The 11169-nt window shown below is 37.0% G+C and overlaps 1 protein-coding gene across 1 annotated transcript; it reads left to right on the top strand.

Moving 5' to 3' along the window:
• Window positions 1-700: 700 nt before the first annotated feature.
• Window positions 701-9481, top strand: LOC136264181 (uncharacterized). The gene is made up of 8 exons (XM_066058890.1): window positions 701-1552; window positions 5820-5897; window positions 5952-6002; window positions 6052-6198; window positions 6252-6290; window positions 6395-6751; window positions 8117-8161; window positions 8469-9481. Exons 2-8 carry the CDS (start codon window positions 5876-5878, stop codon window positions 9398-9400), a joined length of 1593 nt encoding a protein of 530 aa, XP_065914962.1. The 5' UTR covers window positions 701-1552; window positions 5820-5875; the 3' UTR covers window positions 9401-9481.
• The last annotated feature ends 1688 nt before the right edge of the window (window positions 9482-11169 follow it).

Here is an 11169-nt window from a genome sequence, read left to right as displayed (position 1 = left end):
GAGCTATGTAAGAACTTGTCCATCTGTACTGAAAACTTTAGAAGAAGAATGTAAGGTGGCTACTCCAATAAAAGCTTACAGAGATGAAATCACAAAAGTTCCTCCATCAACACATTTGTCGGTGAAACAACCTCGCAACATCAAACAAGTGAAAAATATCCGCTGTCATATTTTGGAAGACTTTCGTCTGTCACATGATGGTATCATTAACCTTCATGAATTAGCGATTGATTTGCCTGATTTTATTCATTCCATTCATACTCATCCCGATTTGATCTGCATTTGTGGGCACAAGGTTTTGTTTAATGAGTTGGACCGTGTTCTGTTGGTTGATTCTCCAAGTGCCCAATTACTTTCCTATGACACAACTTTTCAACTCGGTGATTTCTATGTGTCTGTCTTGTCATTTCGCCATGTTCTTTTTAAAGAGTGTCCCGCCATACCAGTAGGGATTGTCTTACATGAACGAAAGTATCAGTCTGTTCATGATCAGTTTTTTGATGTGTGCTGCAAGTTAGCACCTGGCTTGAAGAGTACTACAAACCCAATCGTGACTGATGAAGAGCAGGGTATTGTTAATACCATAGCTTCACACCTACAATCTTCTACAAATCTGCAGTGTTGGAATCATGTTTTTTGTGATGCAATGCGCTGACTTCGAGCGCATGGTGCTCCTTCAAAGGATGTGGGTATCTATTTGTCAGATGTCAAGGACCTTTTTCACCTACCATCACAAGCAGAGTATCAAGCTGAGCTTTTGCACATGGCCCAAAAATGGAGTGCAGCATTTTATCAATACTACTGTAACCACATTGCCCTAGACATCACATCTATTGCACGGTGGGCAATCGAGCCACTTGGAGTATATAGCCCATTTAGTGGTGTAACAAACAACCAGGCTGAGGGTTTGAATTATGTCTTAAAGCAACTTGTGGAATGGCGTGAAGCTCCTATTGATTGCATGGCTTTAGCCCTTTACAATCTTCAAGGGTACTACAACATAGAAATTTCACGTGGCAAACGGAATTTAGGGAATTACAATCTTCATTCAAGATTTTCATCAATTGCTGCTATGGAAGCAGAGCTACCTTTCAATTCAGATCAGCAAATTTACCACCCTAAAGAAATTGTTCAGCGTATTAAGGGAAAATGTACCATGGCTAATGTTGGTGTAAGTGAATCAATGAGTGATAAGAAAGAGGATAGATGCTTAGAGCAATTAACCCAGAAAGAACGAGCAAGATGTGTAGTTGAACAACGTAAAATCAGTTTAGATTCTAATTTGCGAACATTCTCTGTCATGGGGACTAACAAGCCTCATGTTGTAACATTGCATCCTAAAGAATCATGTTCATGTGCTTCATCTACTTCATGTTACCATATTTTGGCTGCAAAATTAAGTATTGGCGTGACCTGTGAAGCTGTTCCCAAGACGAAACTGAGCTTAACACAGCTGAGAAAAAACTCTGTAGCTCCAAAGAGAAAAAGTCTGGAAGGAAAAGGCCTAGACCAGGAGACTATGAAGTTTGTCCTGCACCGGATGCTTTAGGAAGTGAGTTACAGGCACAAACATGAATGTTGTAATATTGTCAAGAATTCTTAATTCCATGCAGAAAATGTTTTTCATGGGTGGGTTAGTAGTAATTAACATATTTGTGGTGTGTTGGGACCTCTGTGAGCATGCCCTATACTATGAATACCCATTAGTAGCACCAGTGTGTTGGCATTGCACTCAGTGGACTGTTGTACTGGGAAAATGCATATACATTTTTAAAATCGTATTATGACTAATAACTAGCATTTCTTAGTTTTCATTGTTGTGTAGGACTTAACTCATTTCTTGTCACTAGTAGAAGTTGTAAACAACATAGCAAGTTCTGTACTGTAAGACAAGTAATATTTCCCAGACGGTGCAGACAAACATAATTTATGGGTGCATGCCTGGTTAAAAAATAATTACTCAAATACACTGAAACCTGTACATCATATCATGGACCAACCAGCAGTGATTATTAAGGTGTACTGATTTTCCAGATCAGTTACAGGTTTTTGCAATTGAATTCGGCGACTTTGCAATTGAATTTGTCCCGTTTGCAATTGAGTTCATCGCTTTTGCAATTGAATTCGTCCCGTTTGCAATTGAATTCGTCGGTTTTGCAATAGACTCTTTCCAAAACGACGCCCACTTTTCGGCCGCCATTTTGAATGGGGCTACTATGCCATGCGCATGGCGTATTCTCCGGCGTATTCAGTCTTTGCAGTGAAGTTGTTTCGTGTATTTTAAAGAAAAGAAGTAGGAAAAGGAAACCACAGATACTTCTGACGAAATTTAAGACGATGGCCATGATTCTCGGATTCTCACAAGTATAATTTCAGTCAAATTTCCACTCTCCATGGCTTTGTTGTGAGCATAAATTGTTACTCGTGACAATCATTGTGAGTAAGGACAAGGAGTGGAATGTACAGACCCTAGATACTACATTTTGTGAAGTTTCAATCTGGCAGATCAATTCAGTGCAACCCATCTGATCTTACTATTAAAGGATAGGGACGGAGACCGGGAGCTCACAAAGTCCGGAGCTCCTGATAAGACAGATGCTGAGTTGTGCTGTAAACTGAATTTCTGAGACAAAGACAACATCATTTGAGGTGAAACTGCTGCCTCAGCAAACAGTATAGTGGGTACATCATTTCAGATAATGTGGCTTGTTAAGTAACTAAGGCATTGTAACTAGTGTGCAGTGGTTAACTGTGCATTTGTAAGAACACATACAGAACTGGTAATCACTTTTCCATGTATGTAGCTTATATAATGTGGCATGATCACCTTATGTGACATCGTTATACATACAGTAATGTATGTTTGTGAAAGTTTCATACGTTAGTATGTATCTTCCAGTACAGTGGTGGCTGACTAACTAGACTCAGTTACTAGTGCTACAGACATAAAGTCTGATTAGACTGAACAGTTTAGATATCTTTTCTCTCAGAATGGATACCTGCATTGCACAAATTCTAACCATATAATTATGTTACTCAGTGTTAAGTTTAATCCAAAGAGATATCCAGTGATGTCATCCTTGATACAGTACCATATAGACCTTAAAAACATTTTGATGAGAAAACACTCCACTGGTATTATATTCTTTGATAATATGACTTACTGTGAGCTTGCATGAGTCAGTATGACCAGCATTATATACTTATAACAGATTTGTAAAGTGTAGTATTTGATAGTTGTATAGCACACATTTTAATCGGACATGTATCTAGCAGTCACATGTGAATGTTGTACTATACAGTGAAAATACTTGGATCTCATTGGCCGCAATTCTTTTCATATGAAGCACTAGGTGTGATCACATGAACACCTTGGGATGAACTGAATAGAATACAAATGGGACCATGGAAAGGTATCCTTAGTAGAGGGGTATCCTAATTTGTTGAGAGTTTAAATGTGTGTATATACAAATGGGAGTACTGGCAAACATTTTTTAGGTGATTGGTACCATTGTAATAGGTTGTACTTCTGCTTCAACAATTGTCCAGTGGAGTGTGGCGCTTGGCCAGTATCTGAGTGGCCTGCAGATCAAAGTCAGGCTAGGGATAGATTTTTAAAAACCCCTTCTATGTATTTGTCCCGTTTCACATTAGTCAACAATTTTTGTTTAGGTTCCCTGTCTCATGGTAAACACCTCGTACAGGCTTTGCCTCCAGTGCCTAACTGGTAAAGCAGATAAAAACAAACAATTGTTAAAAGTACTGTATAATAAGAAACCAAAGTTTGTTGATTCTGAAACTGTTGTTGCACACCCCTTATAATACTTCTGAAATGAGTGTGAATTAAAATTTTGCATTTTGACTATATGTTCAATAAAGACATTACTATGGTCATAGATAGTATACCATAGACTATCTATGCTATGGTAGCTACTTGTATATCAGTAACTAGCTGAAACAGTATAAGCTGAAGACCCAAGTGAATTATATTAATCATTTATACTCCTCACTGACTCTTGTACTGATAATAGTGACTGTAGTGGCAGCTGATCATGCAAACTTGATTGTATGGGCTGACAACACCTCTGACAAAACAATTACTGTTGTTGACTGCTGTCGATGTCTCATGCCTTGTTCAGCCATGATAACCAGCTGCCTTTAACCAGAAACACTAATTCTGCCACCCCAAAGGTATTGATGGGTTGTTCCTCAACAATACGGCTCTGTTCAAGCTGCTGCTAACACCAGATTATTTACCGTGGCCCCATTCAAAATGGCGGAAAGGTGTTGCCATAGCAATGACGTACTTTTGGAAAGAGTCTATTGAATTCGTCCCGTTTGCAATTGAATTCGTCGCTTTTGCAATTGAATTCGTCGCTTTTGCAGTTAAATTCGTCCATAACAAGAATGGCAGCTGGAGCAAACATGAAAACATGATGTAGCAGCTGCTACAAGAACTTGTTCAAGTACAACAGTAGTAAACAACTCTTTATAAGGCAATAATTCTTCCTCTACAGCCTCTCCAACAACATTCCAAACTCTACTACGCCATTCGCGATGGGTGTGGTCACTCGCGAGCAAGCTAATTAACTTGTCAGACTGCTATCAACTTCGCGTACTACCAGCTTCAATTACCTTCTAGTGTCTCAAGTGTAACTCTCCAAGGCATAAATAGTTGAACGGGTTGGTTTCTTGGAGCCGTTTTGTTTATGACGAATTGTAATGCAAACGCGACGAATTCTATTGCAAAACCGACTAATTCAACTGCAAAAGCGACGAATTCAATTGCAAACGGGACGAATTCAATTGCAATACCGACGAATTCAATTGCAATACCGACGAAATCAATTGCAAACGGGACGAATTCAATTGCAAAGGCGACGAATTCAATTGCAAAAACCTGTTAACATGCTAAGGAATACAGCTATACTCTGACACTTATATGTGACCCGCTGGGGAAAAACCCACTGTTTTCGCAAAATTCTGATTTGTCATAAAATTTATTAAAAAGATGTGTGCCACATGAAAATTTTACACACATTTTAATTGCTTTGATTTGGAGTGAAGTAATGCTCATATCAGCAAAACCTATGTACCACTGGGCTATAAGGAGTAAGTAGATTTTTGTTTCATGCTTGTACAGTAAATTAAACATGAGTTACAGGTGTTTATTTATGATGTGGGAAAAATAGTGGGTATTGTAATTTCTTACCTTGATGGATGTGGCAGTTTACATTGAGCTAAGTCCCATCTTTGTAGCTTTTAGTTGTAAGATATGATCGATTATTTAGGCGCCTGTAATATATTTGCTGTATTGTTACTGTACATAATTTTATTAAGATTCTTAATTGCTATTCCAGCTGTCTACCGCTGTAACTATAAGGTTATCCATCATAAGGGACTGAAATTTTGGTATTCCACTCCTTTCTTACCATAGATAACAGAGAAGCAATAAAAAGGATTTTGAGGAATGTGCTAAGTGGTGGGTGTTCACTCAGCCGGTTAAATATTTCATGCAAATGAGGACAAAACTGGCTTCTGAATGCAAAAACTTTTGTAAAGAAATACTATATTACAGAAAACTGTTAAAGGAAAAGGGGATAATGAATTATAAAATATTTTATGAATTGGAATTGCAGTAAGTTTCCCTGTGCATTTATAAATAACATATTTGAGCTATCAATACACAGCAACCACTGGACGACTAGTTTTAGAAATACATATAGCACAGCATCAACTTCTTTATCTTAGAATGCGAACATGATTTGTGCATATGATCTGGGAACACATTTCACTTAGAATGCATTTTACTTTTTCAGATGCTACAGAAGAGCACTCCTGTGATGCAAAGCAATCAATTCCTGGTGACCAATGCATGTCACAATGTCATGATAAAGGTTGTTAAAAATGTTTATAAAGTTTGTATAGAAGTAACATGGATTGTATAATAGGTGAAGCTGATGAAAGTGTGGAATCTACCTGTTCAGATGAGGAGAATTATGGTAAGTGATTAAATTATCTGTATATATAACGTCTAATGCTCTAAAGCAGGCCATCAACAAGATGATACAAAGAAGACCAGTTCAACACGTATTTGCAATTGTAAATCTGATTGTACTAACAAAAAATGTCGATGCTTGAAGTATGGTTTACCATGTACAAATCATTGTCACAGTGGCATGAAATGCAAGAATAAAGGTATGTATAACAACATTTACTTGAAAAAAACATTACAGATTTACATTTATTAGCTGGTAAACAGTATAGATGTGATGATAATGTTAAAGATGGTACGTTGTTAAGGAATAACGTAATGGTATAGTAACACTAAAACATGTGCTTAAATAATTATAACACCCTATTAAGTACTGAGTTTATCATCATTGTGTTTTAGAATTACCGGACTGGGAGGGTTTTGACCAGTATTTAGAAGATATGTGGAGTGAAGAAAAGCCAGTAATCATATCACAAGAGATAGAGGACATTATTGCCAGCGAATCATTTTCTGCCAAACCAATTGGGCCTATTGGTGCACACATTCCTGATGGGTTTAGTCAGGTAATACCACAGTCGTTCGCTAGTTCATATGTCGTCAACTCACATGAGGATGCTGCCAAGCTCAAAAAAGTGTTATCTGATCACAAGCAGCCACAGCCAAGCATACTTGTATACCCTTATGAAACTATTGCCAATGGAGATTCTGTGATTAAAAAACTACTGATGGACCACTTTGGATACCGCTTCAATTTTGGTACATAATTAATACATAATTTTTGTAGTAACTGAGTACACATAAACAAATCACCAACATTATGGTGTGTGTATCAGAAATGCTAAATCCCAAAGGTTTTACATTTTGTGCCTAATAAATTTTACTGAAAACATCCTGATGCAAGCCTCTTATTGATGCATTTGATAATAACCATTCACAAGGGACTTATTATTGCATTGTTATAGATCTTGTAGTTATATCAGGCTTCTCCATTAATAAAAGACCTCCAAAGCACCTTTACAAATTACAAAAGAAGCTGAATTATGTTGATAACAGATTTTGTAACTACATATGTTACAGTAACACTCAGAGATGTGCCCAGGTGTAGAATAGTGGTAACTACAAGAAACAAAGTTAACCCTTAAGGGCACATGGGAAATGCATTTTTGCACAATACAGTCATACACGGCAACATTAAGCACAGATAGAATAACCCGATCAACCTAAAAAATCTACATATCAATCGAAAGTCTATTCACTGGGTTGCTTGGGGAGCTTTAATGAACATTTTAACTAGAGGCTTACTTATTATGAAGCGATGAACGCCGATGATTATGTTTTCTATTATTCAATGTTTTCACCATGTGTACAATTTACTATAGATTGTGGGTTTAATCACATGAGTTCTATACAGCTCGATCTGAATTTCATGGCTAATTGAATGAATCTTATCTCAAATTGATAGGAGCACCATCATTGAGTTATAAATCATCTAATGTAAAGTATTTTGTTCATTGAAATATTGTTTACATGGCGAGTTTGCTTTAGCGTGAGGGTAAATCCCTAGGTATCATTATAACATCACAAATAAACATAGAAAGTATACTTTGAAGGTTTACAGCCATGCATTTTTGGGCTTATGGATATACCTTTAAGGAATCAGTGCAGAGGGTGTGATAGTGGTAGCTAATTTATTTGAGTCCCAACCACCGCCTAGTACTGTGTACACATCCTTAGTACTGCATATTAAAAACACAATTCACAAAAAATTGGCCAGAAACGAGCCCTACAATACTTTCACAGTGTTTATACTAGCAGTTTAATCAAACCAAAACTGTTATGATGATGAATGACTATTACGGTAATCTTTAAACAAGGTTCATGCAGCAAGTTTCTAAAGAATAGCAGGAAAGTGCCAACGATAAATTGTGAGTCTTTCCAGTCTGTTATGCAGATTAGTCACGTCCGTGCCTAAAATATGCTGCCCTCTTTGTGATATATTTTAAGAGACTGCGAAATGTCCGCAACTATCAAGCTATATGGCATGATAATAATTGTATGAAAGTTTATATGTTCTTACGACAAGTAAAAAATATTTACAGTATGATGTAATTGTTGTTACAGAAAGCTATGCTTTTGATTCAAACAGTACAGGGGGCACTCAAGAAGGTATATTATAACAGTGCATTTACATAGTTAAACACAATAGATACATTCTACCTGTAATCTATATGGATACGTTGTCAATTAAAAATTATCAATTCTGTACACAAGTGACATTAAGTAGAGGCAAAAATATAAAAGATGACATCGAACTTCATTATGCAAGTATTTCTTCTTTATTTTATGGCAAAACACTTTTATAGGCTATCATTAAGTAGTATGCACATCCCATCCACAATGTACAAGCAGTTTGTGTTAGTTGGTTAATCAAGTTTCCTTCATGGTATGTGAGAATTGTAATATTGTGTCACAGGCAATGACAGAACAGCTGCTAAAGTTCCTAGATGCTCTTTTGGTCAAAGAAATGAAGCTGCTTTTCATCTGGTTAAGAGCCTCAATGCTATGAAAAAGAAGATCGTGCCAAACGAAAACTCTATCCACCCTCCTATTGCTGTTGATGATCTTCCAAATGACATAACCACTAATGTTACTACTTGGATTGAAAAGTTTAACCTTCTCACATCAGATAAGGAGGTATTGCAACCCCCCACTCACTGGCTTAACTCCTCTATCATAGATGTTTCACAGAGATTATTGGCTGAACAATTTCAGTACTTGGATGGGTTCCAAAGTGTAGGATGCAGCTATACAATGTATTTTGCAGTTCATGACAAATTTATCCAGATACTTCATGACAGTGCGAAAAATCACTGGCTTACAATTTCAACAATTGAAACAAAGGAACCAAACGTTTTTGTTTATGACAGTCTATACCGGCAATTGTCAGAAAACGTCCAGCATCAAATAGCATGCATTATGAAGACCCAATTCAGACAGATTAATGTCCACTTTGTGGATATTCAACGGCAAAGTGGAACAAGTGATTGCGGCTTATTTTCTATTGCTTTTGCTACCTCATTATGCTTTGGCAAGCAACCAGAGTTGATCTTTTATAGCCAACCATTAATGAGACAACACTTGATAAAATGCTTTGAGGTAGGAAGAATTGAGGAGTTTCCGATAGCACATACTCGAAGATTAAAAGCAACAAAGGTTACAAATACACAATCAATTAAAGTTTACTGTTTTTGCCGAATGCCAGAAATCAGTGAGGCGTCAATGGTCGAATGTTCCGAGTGCCAGGAGTGGTACCATGCAAATATATGTATTCAAGTACCCAAAGAAGCGTGGCAGCATAAGATGGTTTGGCTGTGCACTGATTGTCGACCTGTGGCTGATAACTGACATACTTGTTACATGTGCTCTCATGAATTGTGATCATTCATTTTAATCTTGTATCTTTATATAATCATCAATAATTATAATGGCTCGAAATATAAGCACATTTTTATACACCACTGGGGGACTGCTGCATAGCTATTTACACTGACCGTGTAATTAATTCTTAGTCAATGGTGAACATATAGACAAAGTTTGACATACTGTTAATCTGGAAGAAATAGCTATAACCAAAGTGACCATAAGAACTGACGATGCAGCAATTAAAGTATCCTTATAATCTGACCTTTCACGGGAGAGAGATATTGTTTCATAAAGCACAATGGTCTCTAAATCAGGAAAGTGCTAAAATCTGACAAAATTTGTAACAGCAACGCCTAATCCCACAATTAAAACTTCGTCACTATGACAATATATGAATCCACAATCGATCTTTAAAGCATATGCATGGTTGATTATACCCAGTGCCGGCGTATGTTATCTATGCTTTAAGTTATTTGTACGTGAGATTGATAACCCGTGAAGTGCCGTCATTTATGATTCAAATAGTTAGCTAATACCTTCAGCACTTCCGTAATAATAAATACGAGCCTCCAAGACCTGCACTACTGCAATCATAGGTAATACATGAACATGAAATGTTCATGTATTACTGAGCTATCCATAGAGCTATCTATGCTGCAATCATAGCCTCCGAAACTGGACAGCTTAAACTGGACTGGCACCACTAGGCGTAGGCAGACCAATACTCAATTTTTTCTTTTTTATGTGGCCAAAGGTCACAAAATAGTGGTCTGGGTACGCGAGACTAGCTTAGGGCACCACAAATCCCACAACGAATTGCATATCTAGACAGCTTCTTATCATAAAACTGTGTGGCTATTCCATTTACCTATTGATGGCAGTTTCAATCTGTTACCATGAAGATTGTATAGCGCCTTCTTGATCTACAGACGCTGCGGTCTAGTGTTGGGCGATATATCGATATTATATTGTTTGATTTTTTGCTGATATCGAAAAGTATCGATATATTTTTCAAAACTCGATATTTCGATACGATACATCACGTGATCTGATCTAATTTTAAAATGTCTATTTTAGCTTTTTAAATAGTTAATTGTAGCTTTCCATTACCTTCAGCAATTTTCTAATTACTGTTAATGTGGACAGGAAATCCCCATTGTGTATAGCCATAGCTACCTAATATCAAATTATGTGAGAAAACTAGCAATTTACACGTGCAAATGAATGTTACAATATTGTATCGAAAAGTATCAATATCGGTCAATTTTAGTCAATATCGTATCGATATCGTATCGTTCTGAAAATCCTGGTATCGCCCATCACTACTGCGGTCACGTAGTTATGTTTCAGCATTATTAAACCAGGTGTATACTGGTGGTGTATTCTAAAGTGTTCCGTTCCGCAAATTAGTCCATGATTCCGTTCCGTTCCGTTCCGTATAATAGTCCCCACCGCTATGAACTCCTATTTTTCGCCTACCTAGACTATGGAAGAGTCTACCAATAATTGATCATACACAATCACTAGCTGTAATAAAACAGAAATTGAAGGAATTTTTCTGGAATCATTTCTTAGCTAACTTTGACAATTCTCCTTGTTGTTTCCATTACCTTTGTCCCTGTTCCCGTTGCTCCAAGAATCCTGCATCTAACAATTTTAACCACTTGTAACTAAGTATGTAGATGTTAGTGTATAATTATTATGTTAGGCTATCAGTGTAGGTCACTGGTAGACCCTCAGAATTATTATTA

Source organism: Dysidea avara, chromosome 8 (genome assembly GCF_963678975.1).
Source record: "Dysidea avara chromosome 8, odDysAvar1.4, whole genome shotgun sequence".
NCBI classification, from domain to species: Eukaryota; Metazoa; Porifera; class Demospongiae; order Dictyoceratida; family Dysideidae; genus Dysidea; species Dysidea avara.
This window is presented reverse-complemented; position numbering and strand designations above follow the sequence as displayed.